General features: G+C 40.5%; 2 protein-coding genes across 7 annotated transcripts in view; one reads left to right on the plus strand and one right to left on the minus strand.

The window, feature by feature from the left end:
- Inpp5f (inositol polyphosphate-5-phosphatase F) overlaps positions 1-5103 on the plus strand; it is an 82280-nt gene extending 77177 nt beyond the window's left edge. For 4 of the 5 annotated variants that reach the window (XM_047551910.1, XM_047551911.1, XM_047551912.1 and 1 more), the window contains 3 exons: positions 379-507; positions 1105-1192; positions 2902-5103. In XM_047551910.1, the coding sequence (XP_047407866.1) occupies positions 379-507; positions 1105-1192; positions 2902-4057 (1373 nt within the window). In that variant the 3' untranslated portion in view covers positions 4058-5103. The remainder of the gene's footprint in view (positions 1-378; positions 508-1104; positions 1193-2901) is intronic. The other variant, XM_047551913.1, reaches the window with a different exon arrangement.
- Positions 5104-5706: 603 nt separating this feature from the next.
- Positions 5707-20165, minus strand: part of Mcmbp (minichromosome maintenance complex binding protein) — a 36741-nt gene continuing 22282 nt past the window's right edge. Inside the window, exons 9-16 of one of the 2 annotated variants that reach the window (XM_047551917.1) lie at positions 18938-19110; positions 18491-18614; positions 16746-16863; positions 13975-14140; positions 12938-13071; positions 11160-11324; positions 8128-8216; positions 5707-7574 (exon numbers count right to left, since the gene is read on the minus strand). In XM_047551917.1, the coding sequence (XP_047407873.1) occupies positions 7448-7574; positions 8128-8216; positions 11160-11324; positions 12938-13071; positions 13975-14140; positions 16746-16863; positions 18491-18614; positions 18938-19110 (1096 nt within the window). In that variant the 3' untranslated portion in view covers positions 5707-7447. Of the gene's footprint in view, positions 7575-8127; positions 8217-11159; positions 11325-12937; positions 13072-13974; positions 14141-16745; positions 16864-18490; positions 18615-18931; positions 19111-20165 lie in introns of both variants that reach the window. The other variant, XM_047551915.1, reaches the window with a different exon arrangement.

Here is a 20165-nt window from a genome sequence, read left to right on the forward strand (position 1 = left end):
TTCCTTTTATTTTTGCCTTGTGAAGATAACTCCAGGGATGAAGAAAGCTTAAATAATTGAGACTTAAAGAGTTTTTCTAGTCTCATCAAATCAAATGGTCGTGATAAGCTTTTATTTTGCACATGCTCATTTAGATTGTGAAAACAAGGGCTGGGGATATAATCTCAGTTGGTAGAATGCTTGCCTTACAAGCACGAGGTCCTGGGTTCAATCCCCAGCACCACAAAAAAAAAAAAAAAAAAAAAAACAACCCACTAGATTGTGAAAATGAGCTACCTACCTAGTGGATGAATGTTTGTTGATTTTTTTTGAAGTGACAGAAGAAAGTAAATGTAATGTGGAAGATATGACTTTACATGTATTCATTTGGGTTTTTAGGTCCTGAACCCACACTCTTTGGTAAGCCAAAGTTCTCCTGCATGCGACTGTACTACAGATATAAAGAAGCAAGTGGTTATTTCCACACACTGAGAGCTGTAATGCGTAATCCAGATGAAGATGGAAAAGGTAAAAAAGAGGAAACTATTAAAATATTCAGCAATGACTTTATATTTATTCTTCTGACTCCAAATGGAAATAGGAACATTACATATGATGTCGAAAGTTTGTTAATAAGATCTGATCCAGAGTATAGCTTTGTGATCTGAGACCTGTAAATAGGGACTCTGTTCCCAGGATCACAGGAAATTCATTTGAATGGATTTTGTAGTTTGGGACAAAGGGTGTTCTGGTGGGAATTAATGTGTTTAGTTCTGTAAAAAGCCATTATGTTTTCAGGGCTTTTCCCTGGCTGCTCCCCTCTTAGCTAGCCGGCAGAGACCTCATCTGTCTTGTTCATGGCTGTTCACTCAGCATCTGGTACAGTGTGCTTGGACAAACATATGAGTTACAACAAACCTTTAATTCTAAATTATTAGCTCTCTTGCCCTTTTTCTCTTCTCTTAAAATTTGTTTTAGAACATTTCAGATTAGTGGGGGACTAGTGAATAAGTAACAGTTTTTAAGTGTATGACCACATATTTCAATTAAATGTGTATGAATTCAAGCTGCTATATTTTTAGTATGTTTTGGAAACATTGTTAAGTGGTTATATTTGGGTTTCAGATACCCTTCAGTGCATTGCAGAGATGCTCCAGATCACGAAACAGGCCATGGGATTGGATGTACCTATAATCGAGAAAAAACTTGAGAGGTGAATATACCACTTGTAAGATTTTGTCCCAAGAATAAAGACATTATTATCCAAGGTCTTAGTTCTTTAAAAAGAGGAATGGGGGAAAACCACGTTATTTTAATGTGTTCATATTTAGAAGTTTCTGTGGATCAAAAGTAGTACTTTTTTAGTTTGTTTAAATTTTGTTTTCAGATAATTTTTAGACTTATACAAGAGTTGCACACAATTCAATGTTCCCATGTATCCTTCATTCAGCTTCCCAGTATGTTACCATTTTACATCCTCATAGAACATTTATCATGGGGTTGAAGCTCAAAGGTGGAGTGCTTGCCTAGTAAGCATGGAGGCCCTGGATTCAATCCCTAATACCTCCATATTAAATAAATAAAGACAAGTTAACCTTGGCACAATACGGTTAATAAAAGTACAGGACTTATTTGGATTTCACCAGCCTTTTCATCAGTGTTTTTTCTGTTTCTAGGATCCCACATTGCATTTAGTTGTCTTGTCAGTAGTTTGCTCTAAACTTGGTTCCTTATCTTACCTTATCTTTCATAATTTGATGTTTTTGGAAGAGCATTGGTTAGTTATTTTGCAGAGGATCCTTCAGTTTAGGTTTGACTGATGTTTTGTCATGATTAAGCTGAGGTTATGCATTATTGGGAGGGACACCACAGCACTAGTGTGTGCTTCACAGTTCATGATATTGCAGGGAGGGGAGGGCATGATGTCCATGCATACTACTACTGATGCTCACATTTAATACTTGGTTAATTCCAGAGAGGGAGCAAATTTAAGTACTCTATAGAGAAAACAATATGCTTACAGGATCCTAGTGAATACCAGTCAGGCCTCATTGTCACATTCTAATGGGAAGAAAGCCATTTCATTTCCTAGAGGAAAAATTTGGGGTCTTTTGTTAATGGAGACAGTTGTTTCAATAGCTCTATAACCTTCTGTTTTATCTGCAGTATTTTCATGACCAGTGGTCCTGCATGACCAACAAGAGCACAGATGTATGTGCTGAGACATTTGTGGCAAAAGTCTTTATTTATAGCAGTTGTGAGGGATGGTGGAGGAGAGGAGACACTAAGTTAGGTTAAATATCCCAGATCTTTTAAAATAGTTTTAGGTAACCCACAGGAAACATAAGGAAGTAGAAATGTTCCATCTTCCCTCCCCTTCTACATGAATTCAGCCCCCCCAGAATGTGGACAGTTGTAGTTAAGGTGCTGCAGGTTCCTGCCTGTAGCCAGCAAGGTGAGATTGTGGATGTTCAGACCTGCACTGCCCAGAATGGAAAGCATTCAACAAGTGGGAGCTATGAAGCCTCTGAAATATAACTAGTCAGAATTCAGGTCTGCTGAAATTACAATACTAGACCTTGGCTGTCTTAAAGACTTGGGACAAAAAAAGAGTAAGATATTCATTGTTGAATATTGATTATATGTTGAAATAATATTTTGTATATATTGGGCTTAAGTGTTAAAATTAATTTGACTTTTTAACGTGAATGCTGGACGATTTTAAATTATATATGTAGCTCACATATTTCTATTGGACATCATTGTTATTGTCAAATCCAAGAGGTTATCTTGACTTATCAATTAAAGAATGCAGTTTTTAAGGAATCAGAACCAATTTAAGTTAGCAAAGCATTTTCATTTATTGGATAGTAATAATATTGGGTTCCGTGGGAATTTACATTTTTTTTTTTTAATTTGTAGGAAGAGCAGTAAGCCTCATGAAGACATCATTGGTATCAGGTCTCAAAACCAAGGCTCATTGGCCCAGGGGAAGAATTTTTTAATGAGCAAATTTTCATCTCTAAATCAAAAAGTGAAGCAGACCAAATCCAATGTAAATATTGGCAACCTACGAAAGTTGGGAAACTTCACAAAACCTGAAATGAAAGTTAATTTTCTAAAGCCAAACTTAAAAGTCAATCTTTGGAAATCAGATAGTAGTCTTGAGACTGTGGAAAACTCAGGAGTGATGGATAATAAGGTTCAGGCAGAGTCTGATGGGGACATGTCTTCGGATAATGACTCATACCACTCTGATGAATTCCTTACAAATTCCAAGTCTGATGAAGACAGGCAGCTAGCTAATTCTTTAGAGAGCGTAGGGCCAGTAGATTATGTTCTTCCTAGTTGTGGTATTATTGCTTCAGCACCTCGATTAGGCAGTCGATCCCAGTCTCTCAGCAGCACTGATGTTAGCGTTCATGCTCCCTCAGACATTACTGTTGCTCACGGAAGTGGGCTTGGGAAAGGCCAGGTGTCTCCTTTGAAGAAAAGTCCTTCTGCTGATAGCATACACATATTGACTGGTTTTGCCAAGCCTGTGGATATTTATTGCCACAGATTCGTGCAAGATGCACAAAACAAAATGACAGAACTATCAGAGATCAGGTGTGTGTCTCAGCAAGCTAGCAAGGAAGGAAATCAAATGACCAATCAAGTTTCTATTGAAGAAACTAAATCAGAATCAACAGAACTAATACCTTCTCGACCGTCTCAGTTAGACGTGTCTTTTTCTGTGACAGGCCCACAGTTTTTGTCCGTTGAACCAGTGCACTCTGTCATGTCTCAGAAGGCCCCCAGCTCTGGTTCAGGCATGTTGGAACCTGAGGTAGGGCTTCATATGACTCCGTCCCCTTCAGAGAGCAGTAGCAGCAGAGCAGTCTCTCCCTTTGCAAAGATTCGCAGCTCCATGGTCCAGGTTGCTAGTATTACCCAAGCTGGGTTAACCCATGGCATAAACTTGGCAGTAGCGAAAGTTCAGAAGAGTCCTGCAGAGCCAGAAGTAGTTAACGAAGTGCAGCAAAAGGAACTTAAAAATATGTTTACACAATGCCAGACACGAATAATTCAGATTTAGGTTTTTGTCCACAAAGAAGCCTGTGGCTTTTATTTGAAAGTTCAAAAAAGGAGTTTTCACATATTAGGCTATTTTAACTTATATTGTCTTAATCTATGGATCACAAATTGTTTTATCGGGAAGGGTTTTAAAGGAGTCTGGACCTGAGCTTTCCAAAATGGAGAGTCAAGAGTAGAAATCCACCATCCTAGACTCTAGACCTGATCAGTTTATGTTCTGTAACAGGTCACTTTAGGACAACCTGAACTGGATTTTGGAGGGAAGAGGGGAATGGAATATAGGAAGCAGACACAAAGGGGTAGACCCATTTAAAAGCTTAGCAGTTTTCTGTGTCAGTTCATTCCTGTGTATTACCTCTACAAGGTGGATTATACACTTTAGTTTTTAGTGACTTTCATGTTACCAGTATGGAGAAACATCGGATATTAAAAAATTATGTTTAGTTTTGATGGCTATTAACCACTTTCTATGAACTTGAGGATTTTTGACACTGGTCAAGAAATGTATTCTCATTTGATCCTGATATTCCCCACGTTCTAATTTGAATATATTCTTCTGCCTATACTCCCCAAAATGTAGACTTATCAAGTATAAGATAAATCTATTCCATCAGATGTGAATGGCAGTATCTATTAAAATTTCATTTTGCTCTGTTTTCAGGGATGTAAGAATATATTGGCTACTGAAAATTCTAGAAGGAAGTTTTCAAATTTTAACCTTTTTCCAGGGGGGCATTCCTCAACATCTTGTGCAGACTGTCACAACTATTGAAAATTTAGTTTGAAGCACAATTGTGCTCAAACTGGTTTTATGACCATACTGACCACAAAGAACTGGGGCCTCTATAACCCAGACTGTAAGAAAGCTGCGGAGCGTATTCCAGCAAGTATTGGCTTCTCCGGTATCTTGAAGCAATTCTCGGCTGAACATTATGTCTACTGTGACTTTAATAAGCATTCCACTTTTGTTATTTATTAGTGGTGTTTTTTTTGAAGTGTCAAATCTTGTGACTATTAAAATAAAGTACCATTGTAATTTAAAATGTGTATGAGACTTCCTTGCTTGATATTTTATTAAGGTTTGATTTTAAATAATTCACAAATGAAAATTTGTTAACTGCATGTTTATTCTGTTATCTCACTTTGAAGTATTCTCATGATTTTGAAAATGATGAAATGAATCAAACAGTACTCTAAATTCTAAACATTCAAAACTGAATGCTTTATTCTGTTCTTACCAACTTTTCTTGGTCTTGAAGATAGTGTCTGTTCCACAACAGAAGTAAAACCACAAGCCAAGATCAGGTAAGAAAATAAGCCTATTAAAGTTTAGTAGAAATGAATTCTAAAGAGATTTTTGAAAACTAAAATTAAGGCAATGTTCAAAACATTAGTTTCCTGGACATATTCATGTTGGATTAATAATAGTCTTGCCTTTAATAAGAGCAACAAACTTGAATGTGTTCCTAGGCAATGGAGAGAAGTGCTTCAAAAGGCTTGAGTGTGAAATCTGCCTGGGTGGGAAGTGGGAAGGAGACCATTCTGCACCACCTCCCAAACTTCAATTCACCCTGTAATGTTTTTCTAAGCAAACACAGGGCTTGTCCACATAGATCATATCTTACAGACTTCATGAAAAACAGTCCAAGGTATTGATCATTTGGGAAATTTTATTTACTTTCTTTCAAGGGAACTTTCTGTAAGATCAAGCAAAATTATGATTTCTTTGGTAGATCGTCATTTACATTGGCACAATCAGACACATGGAAACTAATCTACTTTGTTCTAGGACAAAGAATGTTTTTCCTCAGATTCAGCTGAGCCTTCATTTTATTTCTGAAAGTTTAAGGAAGGTCTAGTCTACCAGTTATAAAAATGAAAACCAGTTAGAATTCTAATATAAACATTATTTACATTAGTTTATAAAAATAGATTTAAATGTAGGAAAAGAACAACTAATTTTTACTTCCCTTCATTAGGCATAATGAATTCCTTGATTTTTCAAGGCTGACCCTGTTTCCTTGGTTAAAACCAATGTCAATTTAAGCCTTCCTTACATGAAAAAAATTTAAGGACTCATTTAATTGATGTTTTCAATGAGGTAAGTTACTAGATTTATATATACCATTGACAGCTTAAAAAAGTAGCAGTCTAACCCTTCTGAAGATTCTTGTTGCCACAATGATACTATTTTGCTTTCTACCTATGGGTAATACTTCATTCCTTTAAAAATTTGAATATCAAAACTAATTGGTCTGGGGAAAACACACCGTGCATGGGGTCTTTACTGGACTAGCAGATACTTCATCTACCATTTGGAACTAACTGATAAACTTCTATGAAAAGGTCAAAATCCAATACAATCTTTAAAGCAACTAAATGCCACTTATTAGGAAAATTTAAAATCATTTTTTTTCTTCTGGGGATATAGTGCTGTGGTGCAGCTATTAACACAGGTGAGAGGCCCTACCTTCCATCCCAGCACCGTTGTTTTTTGTTTTGTTTTGTTTTTTTTAAATTGACTATTTTGGATTTTTTAGTTTGTATTTCAGTAAAACTTTGTAAGGTTGTGTTCCCTTAAGTGAGTCCCATAAAATAGTGGTTCCCAAATGCACTGGGATGTAATGAGAAACATAAGGACAATATAGCATTCTTCAAAATGCTATATTTATTCCATTTAAAAGACTATCTCTTATTCTGAGATTGTCCTTTAATTAAAAAAAAAAAAGTACCCTCAATGATTTCTTTCAGATTACTTGGCAAAATAAATTGGCAACCCTGTCCCAAATTTTCGGAATTTTACTGGTCCATGAAATGCAAAATCTGGGAACCACTGCCATGTACAAGGCTAGTTTTCCAAGTTGTTAATAAGTGTGGCCAAACACCTGGGAAATGGTACTATAGGATTTCACAGGTGAATCTAGCAAGTATGCCCATTCCCCAAACGGACTACTGAACACACTCAAATCCACTGTTAATTGGAAAGACAGAAATCTGAAGCGCACAACCCCTCCAACTTTGAAATTACAACAGTTTTCTTCAAATGAAGTTAACATTAGCATTTGAACAGAGTCTGGTCTATGACTTAGCTGCAGCTAAGGAAATAGGTATAATCAGCAACATTTACCAATATTAAACTTTTAATATCAAATACATTTTTGTACATCTTTACTAATTTATATCATTATAAAACAAACTTCAAAAGCTCCATAAAATCAGTGAGGTAAAAGCCCTCACTGAGTATCATATAAACTTCAGATGTCACCAGGCTTGATTTCGGGAAAAGTCATTGGTTTTTGATACAAATTATGTATAAAACTGGTATAAATGACATTTGAATTTTACAATTACGTGGTTACACTACTCATTATCCTCCTCGGGTATCAGAACTTTACAGTTCATTTCCGTTCACACATTTTTGCTGTTGAAGCCTGTTTCTTCTTAAAGACTCGAGCTGCTTTGCTCTTAGCCATCGCTCTCTTGACAGCGTCGTCTGGCCAGCACTAAGAGACAGAAACCTGGTTTGAAATACAGAAACAAATTTAAGTCTGGAGCTGAGATAGTACGATTTTTAAGACCTAGGAATAATGGTTAAAAACAAGTCCAAATGGTGCACGCCTGTAATCCCAGTGGCTCAGGGAGGCCGAGGCAGGAAGATCCAGGGTTCCAAGCCAGCCTCAGTAACTTAGTGAGACGCTGTCTCTAAATGAGATACAAAAAAGGGCTGGGGATGTGGCTCAGTGCCCCTGAGTTCAATGCCCAGTACCAACAAAACACCACCACCACCCCACTCCAAGTGAGGAGACGAATACCACCTACACAGAGGTCAAGAGTTACGTCAGACCCTACGAGGAATTCCCTGAAGAGCAAGGACTGGAGGACAGGCAGCATGCCTGTTCCACTGATGTGACCGGCCAAACAAAATTCCCTCGGCGAGCCCTTTCATATGGTGTTCTTAAAAATACTCATCTGTTTTTAGAAGTCTGTCTCAATTACTGCTAAACACATCGGGAGACCCGGGCACAGCTCTGGGAAGAGGCAGTCCCGAGCACACGAGCAGGCGCTACTCACCGTGCCACCACCAGCAGCTGGTGCAGGTCGTCAGCAGTGATGCTCTGAGGGTCGTTCTTCCGCATTTCCACAAAGTCATCCTCAACTGCCTTTATTAAAGAGTAAATGAACTTTAGAAGCGTTCCTTCAAAACTTCCTTGAATGCACTTTAAAACCATTATTTTTGTGAGGAATAAGATACTTGGTACCTTGGTTGATATAAAAATGAGAACGTCAGCTCTGCCTCTTAGACAGATGAGAACATGGATGACAAAAAGGATGGAGAGCCAAAACCTCACACAGAAAAACGCTCCTGATGAAACAACAGAATAAAACCCAGATCCATTTGAGAAGGCAAAACAATAAGTTAGTAATCTGCTTAACAACTGACGCCTCTGAACGGAGTGACGCTGGTGAAAACTGCAGCAGGGACCGGAATCAGCTTTCTAAACCTCTGGAAATAAACTAGACCCGTGCAGCAACCTTGGGAGCATTTATGGAAGAAAAACAGGTGACTCTGGGCAAGAAAGGTGAGCTTTGTGGCATTTCAACTTGCTTTACTCCCATATTCTACACCCTGCCCCCCGCCACCCAGGTGAGAGCTTCAAAAATTAACAGCTGTGGCAGCCGAGAGAGCGCACAGAACAGGGCCAGAGTTTCTTCAAAGCACCACTGCCAGAGGACTGCCATGATCTGACCTATTTGGTGGCTCCCTGGAAGAACCCATTGGCAACATTGTCTTTAGTTAACCTAATCTGGATCCTGCACATTGTGAACAATCTATTTCCCCAGAGCATTTATTCAAAATAATTGGAAGCCCAGGCATAGTGGCACACACCTGTAATCCCAGCAACCTGGGAAGCTGAGGCAGGAGGATCCCAAGTCGAGGCCAGCCTCAGTAACTCAGCGAGACCCTGTCTCAATAAAAAGGACTGGGGATGCAGCTCAGTGGTAAAGCACCCCTGGTTCCAATGCCCAGTACCAAAACAAAAACCATCAGAAGCAAGTGCTAATCATCTTGGCTACCTGATGCATTATATAATGATCACAGGAAACAACCCTTAAATGAAATGCTGAGGAATGAAACGTCTGTAGCAGGGGCTGGGGATGTAGCTTGGTGGTAAAGTGCTTGCCTAGCACATGCAAAGTGTTCATCCTTAGCCTCTCGAAAAGGGGAAAAAAAAAAAAAAAATCTAAAAGCACTAACCAACAAACCCTAGAATCCAGTTTCTAAAGTCGAGGTGCCACATTACATTATTTGAACAAATTATTTGTTGATTATCAACAAAAATCAGGAGATACACGAAGATAAATGTACAGTCCATGAACTGAGAATAAAAAGGAGGTAAAAGAAACTACCTGAAGAAACCCAAATGTTAGACTTACTAGACAAAGACCTTAAACTGGTTATTTTAAATATCTTCATAGTAAAGGAGACCACATACAGTAGTCCATCATTAACTATAGTTCTACCAATATTTCAGTTACCTGCAGTCCAAAACCACAACCAGTTTTAAATGGTGGGCCATCCTAAGTCTCGAGGAAATCTTGCCCTGTCCTGCTGGGACACATCATCCTTTGTTCAGCATGCTCCCACTGTATACCACCTGCTCCGTGGCAGCTGAGCGAGAGACCACTTTCACTGAACTTTTATTATTGTATACTGCTATAAATGTCCCCTTATCAACTGTTGTTCATCTCTTGTTGTGCTTAATATACAGATCCTGTATAAAAGAGGAATGTATAAGGAAAAAAGTATATGCGTGGTCCAGTATTATCTATGGTTTCAGGCTCACACTGGGGATCTTGGGATGTGTCCTTCTCAAATAAGGGGGGAGGGGCTATTGTATAAACTAAAGGAAAATATGAGAACAGTGTCTCACCAAGCACAGAAGAGCAAACGCAAGCCCAGGGTTGGTGTGGGAGCTGAGGCTCCATGGCAGAGCACCTGCCTGGCATATCTGAGACTCTGGATCTGCTCCTCAGCAACGCACACACACAAAATAATAATTGAAAAAACAAAACAACCCACGCAGAACCTTGAATGCAGTAGAAAATGTCTAAGCCTGTACAAAGGACCCTGTCACCAGAAACCACAGGACAGAGGCAGAAGACAGTGACAAGACACAAAGTGCTGAAAGAAAGACAAAAACCAGAATTCTACATCCAGCAAAATCAGCCTCACAGAGAACAATCCTGGCTAGGTGCAGTGGCGCACACCTGTAATCCTAGTGACTCGGGAGGCTGCAGCGGAAGGATCACAAGTTTGAGGCCAGCCTTAGCAACTTAGAGAGACCCTATCTCAAACAGTGAGGGGAGGGGATGCAGATCAGTGGTAGTGTGTCCCTGGGTTCAATCCCAGTACATGGGGTGGGGGGTGTGGAGCCTGGGAGGTAATCCCAGATAAGCAAAACCTTTCTCATGAACAGATGTGTCCTACAAAAAACATCAAGAGGCACTCTTTAGGCTGAAATGAAAGGACGCGAGACAATAACATGACCCCACGGATGAAACCCGCAGCACTGGCATAGGCGACTGTGCTCTACATACACAGGCAGTAGAAACGCCTGATTTTAAAGACAGGTGCATAGAGCAATGAGCAACGGTGAGGAAGGGTGGGATTGTGATGACAACAGCATGACAGAGAAAAACAAATTATAATGAAGCAAATTTTTGTATATTATTGTAATTAAGCTGGCCATTAATCCTAAATGATTACATAATTAAGATATTAAGGGCTGGGGATAAGGCTTAGTGGGAAAAGTGCTTGCCTAGCATGTGTGAGGCCCTGAGTTCAATCCCCAGCACTGCCAAAAAAAGGATATTAATAATTTTAGATCCTGGGCAACTATGGGGAAAATAAAAAGTCAAGGGAATTAAAATGGGACATCAGAAAAGCACATCTATTTCAAACAAAAGACTAGGTAGAGGAAGAAAAAGGAAAGACATAGAAAGCAAAGAGCAAATTTACCCCCTCTGTAATTACAGTAAATGTAAATTGGTCAAACACTGCAATTTAACACAGGGAAATCCTTGATGTGACGTGAACGAACCTTGGTTATTTCATCAGATATGCTATAATCCAGGAACCTCAAAAGGGTCAGGTAGATGCGGAATTTGTTGAGCACAGAAGGCAGCACGGCTGAGAGGAGGCTGTTCGTGTACTCCTCCATGTTCGGAGGGATCAGCTGGGGTTGTAAGTGAATCTGACAGTCTGCCTAAGAAGAGAAAGAGGACCCAGTATTTTCCAAATTCCTACATTAATCTACATGTGCAGAGGCTGCATCCTCTATCAGCTCCTAAGGGAATTAGAAAATAGCATTTACTTGTGTGAAAGGAAATCAGTTTTTAATATGATTTATACACACTAACTACACAGCAATTATCACTGGGGTTAGCTCCTGCCGGGCATGGTGGCGCATGCCTGTAATCCCAGCGATTTAGGAGGCTAAAGCATGATGATCCAGAGTTCAAAGCCAGCCTCAGCAATTTAGCAAGGCCCTGAACAACTCAGCAAGACCCTGTCTCTAATAAAATAGAAAAAAGGGCAGGGCATGTGGCTGAGGGGTTAAGCACCCCTAGGTTCAATCCCTGGTACCAAAAAAAGAGAAGGGCTCAGAATGCAGCTCAGTGGTGATTCAATCCCCAGGACTGCAAAAACTTAATGGTATCAATAAACATAAAAATGTGGACCGTCTCAGAAGGCAGTTTTTTTTTTTTTTTTTTCCTTTATTTCTTTCTTTTTTGAGACAGGGTCTTACTAAATTGTCCAGGCTATTCTTTAACTTGTGATCCTCCTGTCTCAGCCTCCCAAGTTGTTGGGATTATAGGCATGCCACTACCATTCCTCGCCAACTGAACTTTTCTTTTTTTGGGGGGGGGGAGGTATCAGGGATTGAATTCAGCAGCACTCGGCCACTGAGTCACACCCCCAGCTCTATTTTGTATTTTATTTAGGGACAGGGTCAGAGTTGCTTAGCACCTCACTATTACTAAGGCTGGCTTTGAACTCATGATCCTCCTGTCTTGGCCTCCCCCAGTCGCTGGGATTACAGGGGTGGTGTCACCGCTCCCGGCCAACTGAACTTTTTATTGTACTTTTCCACAGAAAACTGAGTAATGTCAAAGGCTATTCCTCATTTTTACAAGTGAACGCTGCACAGCAGCTATACACCTTTTAAACACCTGGGATGTATTTCTCAGCATCCTCAGAATTGAAACCTCTCCATCAGCCATTCCATCAGCCATTTATCACTCCATAAAGCATACAATTCATTACCAGGTGATTAAGGACATTTAATAAGGAAAGCTAAAATATTTCTCATATAAGTGGCAGAAGATAATGAGACAAAGACAGCAGAGCAGAAGTCTGGATGTTAATCCACCTGCAGGCAGCTTTTACTTTTTATGCTCAGATGGGGAATGTCTGTACCAACAGCTGGGCGATCCTGACTTGCTGACGCCTCTTTCTTGATAGACATTAAGTTTCTGTCCCAAGGCAGGAACAAAATAATTGATTCCCTTATTAATAAACAGCAGTCATGATTTCTTGAAGAAATATAACTTAGAAGCAACACCAACATAAATCGAAAATGTAGCTCTCTTCATTTAACAATGACTCATCTTCCAGTGGCTGGGGGTCTGAGGCAGGAGGATCTCAAGTTCAAAGTCAGTCTCAGCAAAAGCCAGGTGCTAAGAAACTCAGTGAGACCTTGTCTCTAAATAAAATACAAACTAGGGCTGGGGATGTGCCGCAGTGGTCGAATGTCCCTGAGTTCAGTCCCTGGTAACCCACCGTCCTCCCCAGCCCAAAAAAGAAGACTCATCTTACCGGGAGGAGTGAGCGCCCTTCTGAAGTAATTAATACATTGATACTGCAGGGAAATTCCATCTGGTGGTAACTGAAGTCATAGTCCACCTTCTGCCAGGTTATTAGGTTGCTCAGAGCAGTCACATTATGAACACCTAGAAGAGTAAGAACATAATTTTCAGTCACTTGATCTAAATCATGTAAACGTAAGTTTCACTGACAAAGATTATAGACATGAGGTTTCTGCTGCTTAAATAAAAAGTATGAGGTGCTGACCAATTTATCAGCCAAATGTCACTAAGTAAATGTTCACTAGGTAATAAGCTTCCCAGACAGTGTTAGGTCCACCAGAACTTTCTGGGACCAGGAATACTCAATCGAATGCCTAGTGTCTGATCCACCACCAGACACAAATGGAATCCCAGTAGTAGGGTCACTTCCTAGGCAGTGTGGTCACAGGGCTACAGTGAACTCAGAGGTCTTAGCTTTCTATACATAAAGGCCACTCAACTTGACTGGGCCCATATTCACCTCTGCCTGAAGTGACCCAGCCTGCAGTACTGCTTCTCCTATTTTTACCTCCTGAACTGCTCGCCAGCACAGTGCCATCTTACTTCTCCTGACCTGAGCAGACAAGGCACTCCACTTTCTTGTGATTTTGTAACATGCCCCATAACTGAGTTAGTTCAAACCATCTGATCCATTAAATATTTTTTTTTCAGAGATTCTCTGCAAAATGTTTAAAAAGTTCAATGGGAGGTATCAAATGTTTTACAAGATCTTCTCTATACTTCCCCTGTGAGGTAACAGATTAAAGGCAAAACCTCCTCCCACTTCAGCCTTTAAGAAGCTGCTTGTGCTGATGTGCTGTTTTAAAACGTGAGGACAAAACAGTGGGTGCAGCTTGTGCCATCTGCTTTAATCCGATGCACAAAGTCTTTTCCTTAAATATGCTTCAAATGTGAATTTGTCTTTGTCCATGGACATCCTTTTGAAAAAAATCATTACCAGGTTTGACTTTAACCAGAAAAGGGTGGCAGGGGCGTCCACGTGCATACCTGGGGTGTCCAGCTGCCCTTGCTCCAGGAGAGTTTCATCGATGATGAGGGAAGTGTTGTTGGGCAGCTGGAGGAGTCCACTGACCAAGCGGTTGGCCGTGTAGTCTTTGTGGGGAGTGAATTTCAAATGGTTCATGTTCTCTATGGTCATCTGCAGACGAAAGGACTGCAACGGAAATGTTCCAATGAGCAAGGATTGAAGTTTCCTACTTTAAGATGATATGTATTTGGAGTCAAACACTTTTTCGGATAGAATCGATCTTATATATTTCTAAGGGAGTAATGGCATGGCCTCTGGAAGTCTGAGACACAAAAATGCATCTATTTCCTGTGTTAGACTTTCACTCACTCTGTAAGCTGCTTTATTCTGTAAGTTGCTTTATTCTCAAATGTCTCAGTCAATAACCAAGGAATAGTTTTATTCTGTCAGTGAAACAAATGTTAGACAACTGACATGTGTGTATCAATACCCAAAGCTTAGCTCTTCACCTAACACAAGCTAGCAAAACACAGTATTTTACTCATCAAGGAGGGAAGAGAAAAGCTCATCATTTTCCACTATGCCCTTCAGATTCAAATCATATTTATCCATCATAGACCACTGCAGACACTTCTGAACAAGCTGCTGAAAGGAAATCCAAGGAGCAGTGCACACTGAGCCACCTCGGTATGCTGCAGAGCTCACTGCTGCCTCCGTCTGGCCAGAGCACTCCCAGCGCCCCTTGGCCCTGCCCTTAATGCACTTCACGTTTCTACCTCTCCAGCCTGTAAAGCAGCATGCGTGGTGGGGTGGGAGGCAGGCCATGTGCACTTAACCTGTGCTGAAAGCTACACAAGACGGTGAAGAGCCAGGTGCTAGCTGGACACAGGAGCACGAGGCGATGGGACAGGGCAAAGTGAAAAAGCAGAGGCCTACCAGAGGGGCGAGACGAGAACAGCTCACAGCAGGCTGTAACCTCTAGCACCTTCCTCACACAGCACTCTCTCAACAGTGCTCATTGTGCCCTAGGTATGAGCGACTGGAACCTTGGTTTCCCAGCTGAGTGGCCCTGGGTTGCCTCCAGGTCTCCCCAGGGCTCATTCCCCACTAGCATTCCTCACACATGCCAAGCACGTCGCTCCTCGGAGGCTCTGCCTCTGTTCTCTGCACAGGGTGACGCTTCCCTAAGCAGCCCCAGGTTCGTCACTGCACTTCCCCCTGGTCTGTCAGGATGCACCTGGGAGCTGGGCTTTTCCTACCCAAGCTGTGTATGTTGACAGCTCTATCCTGGACCTTCTCCTGGGGCTTTATTCTATAGGGCGCTTAAATGACATACCATAGATTAATTTATTTGTTGGTCTTCCATCGCAAAAATTTAAGCTCCACGAGGGCAAGGGATCTATTTCCATAATTACTGAAATGTGGTAAAGAACAGGGTGTGGTGGCTCACACCTATAATTCTAGCAGCAACTTAGGAGGCTGAGGCAGGAGGATCTCAAATTCAAGGCCAGCCTGGGCAACTTAGCAAGAACTTGTCTCAAAACAAAAAGGGTAGGGGAGTAGTGCAGTGGTAGAGGGCCTCTGCTCTGGGTTCAATTCCTAGTAACACACATACACATACACACACACAAAGTGGTATAGGGCCTAGGGAATTGCCAAGACCCTCTAATGGGGTCTAGGAGATTAAAATTATGATGTTTTTACCCAGACATTTTCAATATGCAAGATTAAGACTAATGAATTTTACTGCAGAATATGAAAATTTCATTGATAAAATTTTAGATCACACGTTCCAACTATCCTTCAAAAAAAAAATCAAAATATCACATTACAACAGACTGCAGAGACACAAAGATCTAGTGGTCTCCTATTAATTTAGATATTAAAGAGATTTGCAAAAATGTAAAACAAGGTCATTTTTATCATTAATTTTTTTGATTTGGGAAAAAACTTATTTTTACAAAAACACATTCAAATGTTATTATTTCTAATGAATTATTACTTTAAAAATTTCAGTTTTACTTCTAAATTGTGGGAAATTAATGATAAATGCACCCAACATAAAAAAACAGAAACAAAAACAAAACTAAACAAAACAAAGAAACAGCTCTCTGCATCCTTAGGACCTAATCAAAGGGAGAAAGGCTTGTCTGTTCTGGTCGCTGCTGCTTCCTAACGGCCTACAAGAACACAAGCTCTTAGAGACACTCAATAGACTGGTTTAGTGACTGATCCAGACCAACCTCTCGTATTTCCAAAGCAAGAGGTGATCGGTATTTTCCATCGCATGACGTATCAGAAGCAATTCCCCTGTTCCCAAGATCCTACCACACACAAATACTGTACTCCAGATCACCTGGCAAGTAAAGAAAGCTCAACTTCCCAAACAGTAACTGAAACTGGGGCAATGAAGAGAAAGTTTTGTTTTGTTTTGTTTTAATTAACTTAGCTAAAATAATTAGGCTCCGATAATTTAGAGCTTATTTAAATTTAAGTTTTTAATGCAAAAGGACACCAAATTGCACAAATTGACATTGACTGAGAATATAATTTTAAGGGAGTTACTGGGATTGTGTTAATTGTTAGACTTACAGAAACTGGTGCTAAAGCAAAAAAAGTGGAACATTTAGGAGAGCGAGCACGCTTTCAATCATGCAACTTGGCAGGTATTGTTTCCCCTTAAGTGACATCTATTAAAATCTCAAACTTGAGTATGTGGGTTGAATGGAAGACAATGAGAAGGGTTTCTGGTGTGCGTTAGGTTTATGATGAGTATTTATGTTGATCTTACTGCTGGAACAAGATGTTGAATAATTCGATATAAGTGTTCTGTGAAGGTACTATTCCGTGGGCAACCACTCAAGTTAACTGTAAATTTTCCTAGTGGAAGAACATCTCTTCTTGTATATCTAGGGGAAAAAAAAGAAAAAAGAAAAAAAAAAAAAAAAAGAAAGAAAGAAAGAAAGAAAGAAAAAGAAATCAATAAATGAGATACTGAAGTGATTTCCTGGTTTCATTCAAAAAGCAAATAAAAATTAGCTTAATGTTATCATTAAAAGTGTAGAATAATATTCAGGCTAGCTTTTTTTTTTTTTTTGGTGGTACTGGGAATTGAACCCAGGAGCACTCTACCTCTGAGCTACAACCTGACCCTTCTTTTTTTGAGACAGGGTCTTGATAGGGTTCCCAGGCTGACCCCAAACTTACGATCCTCTTGCCTCAGCCTTAAGTAGCTGGAATTTGTCTAGCTATTTTATCAGAATAACCACAAATAAAATTAATAGCCAATATTATTCTGAGTGCTTATACACTTCCTAATGTAATTTCCAAACATTCTGGGATAGGTTCTATTATCTTTGTTTTACAGAATAAAAATCTTGAGGTACGGAACTTATATAGTTGGAGTATCCCTTATTTAAAATGCATGAGACCATGAATACTTCAGATTTTGGAATATTTGCATAGACTTTACTGGGTAAACACCTATAATCTGAAATCCAAAATCTGTAATGCTCAATAATCTGAGATGGAGCCTACTAGTATTCAAAGTTTCAGAGCTGGGAGCCTTTCGGGGTTTTGGATTAGAGATGTTCAACCTGTAACATGCTCATCTAGTCAGGAAGTAATAGAGCCAAGATTCAAAATCAGGCAGTTTGGTTCCAAAGCCTGAGCTCTCAATCATTACATACCACTATCTCAGATCCCACCAGAGGAGCATAAGACAGGGCACAAGCTGTTTGCTGCAAGGCTGTGGTTACTACAAAGAAAAACTGGGAGATGGTTATAGTATAGCACAACTGTAAAATGAAACAGTGTGCAGCCATTAAAAAGTTCATGAAGAACTACAATGGGAAAATGTTTTATATGTATTAAATGCTAAAAGCAACACACAGATCTAAGTATAACTGATAAGTACATTGGTATATATAATATACATATATAAACATAAAAACACGAATAAGTACCACAATGGTAACTGAGATTATCTCCCAGTGGTGAGATGACAGATGACTGCTATGTTCTTCTTCAAGTTCCTGGAACTTGTTGAAGGAGCACATTATTTTTGAAATCAGAAACAAAGTGGAATCAAGGGGTTAGGCCAATGCCAACGTATAAATTAAAATGTGCACACGAAGTAACTTGTTGACTGTTTTTTAGAATCACAGCCTCGGGATGTGCAAACAGAATACAGAAGGTAAAAAGTGGCCGGGGATTCGGCTCCGTAGTCTAGCGTGTGTGTGCAAGCCCTGGGTTCAATCCCCAGCGCTGCAAACAAAGCAGCAGCAGCTCATTTTACTCATCAGCCAGGCCCTTTATCTGATTCTGGCTCTAACATTCAGGGGACATAATCAAAATAAATGTGAAACCGAGGGGAACAAAGAATCCGCGATGTGGCCTAACACTTAACACTGAACCGGTGGATGATGAAGCCTAATAAACTGCAACCCGCGAGTACGCCAGAGCCTTCCTGGCTCTTCCACTCTCCACGCCACACCGAAAGGTCCTCACCCCCACCAGGACACGGATGGCACTTACACTGCAGAGATGAGGTGGAGTATAAGGTACTCGGCAGCCAGGCTGTCTCCCAGCAGCGCGTGAGTGAGGAACCCGAGCAGCTCTGCTCGGACCGGAGACAACTCGGACATGAAGGCCGACACGACTGTAGGAGGAAGGAGGGTCACTCAGAGCATGCCAGCTCCTCGGGCCTCTCAGCGCCAAGGAGCTCAGAGCTCAGCAGGTAACTGGTATGCACCTGAACACTAGCCGCTAAGTGACAAAGGAGGGCACTCCCGGGGACGACAGCTCACCTCCTCTTCCACTCCCTCTGGGTCAGAGAATTAACAAGAGGAGAATGGGGCCAAGCACAGACATTACAGGAAACAGGTATTCCGAGGGAGGAGGAGCTGACTCAGTGCCACCGAGCACAGGTCACACCCAGCTCCGGACACACGAGGGAAGAGTCTGTGGCTCACTTACACTTACAGGTTCTGCTCTCCTCTTTGTTAAGGCAGGCGGGCAACAACGGATTGATGTGCTGCAGCTTCTGGGCTAAAATCACATGAATTCTTGGCACCAAGGAGGCAGGAGGACTGTGTACCCTCTGCTCCTCTGCTGTGTCTGTGCACTCCATGGGGTCCAGCAACACAGAAGCATCCCTGTGTTGGACACCAGTTGCAAGGATGTGAAAATCAGGTGCATTATCTGAAGGCAAAATTACAATTCAAGCCACGGCTACTTCTACCTGTACCTCTCCTTAAGGGCAGAAAGTGGCACCTCATTCTTAACTGTTTCCCCTGAGATTTCAGGCCAGTTTGGTAGTATGATAGAATGGATTTATTCCATTCTTCATGATCAATGTTTTACACTCAGCATGATGTCATTAGCACTGCCATCAATGGGTTACAGGATGTCTTTCATAAGGTTATTTTGACACACTCTTATTCTGAAACTACCAGCTGAAACATCAAATAGTTCACTGCATATTTCAAAACTGGGGTCTTCTCAAAAAGTCATCCAGTAACTATTTTTTGGTGTATGAAAAATCATTTGTCCCTACCTTGCTATTTGTCTTTGCTAAATTTTATTCTTACCTGATATCTTCCTTGAATATTGAGCAGAAAAGCCATGAAGATAGCATGTATTTTTCAGATTTGCTAAATAAATTAATATGATGGATTTATTTTAAGATAAATGAATGACTAAAATGTTTTAAAATTGACTGTTCTAACTGTACCACATAATGCACAATATTCAACACTGCACACAAATTCAAGAAATGCTCACGACTATCCTTGTTTACAATGAGGAAACCAAGCCTGAGGTCACACAGTCACTGAGGGGCCAAAGAGGATTCCAACCCACAGTTGGTCCCAGTCTGTGTTCCCACCTCTAAGCTAAGCAGTAACTCAGGAGAAAGTATTCACAGCCAGAAATAGCCAAGAAAAGCAGTTTTAGGGACTGTTACTAAGAGATTGTTACATTCAAGTTATTTAAAATGTGTTTTGTAACAATTTTTTCTAGTGTGAAAAATGTTAAGTTCTTCCTCTACAGACCATGATGAATATCTAGTCTTCAACAAGAGAACTCCACTGTATCCAGGGAATAGTGGTCCTCTCTTTGGGAAATATTAAAAGAAAAAATAATAAGGACGATCTGGATGGTACCACATTTTGTTAATGAAAAAAAATTAGAAGTACAAATGCGCACATAT

The sequence above is a fragment of the Sciurus carolinensis genome, chromosome 5, assembly GCF_902686445.1.
Source record: "Sciurus carolinensis chromosome 5, mSciCar1.2, whole genome shotgun sequence".
Classification (NCBI taxonomy): domain Eukaryota; kingdom Metazoa; phylum Chordata; class Mammalia; order Rodentia; family Sciuridae; genus Sciurus; species Sciurus carolinensis.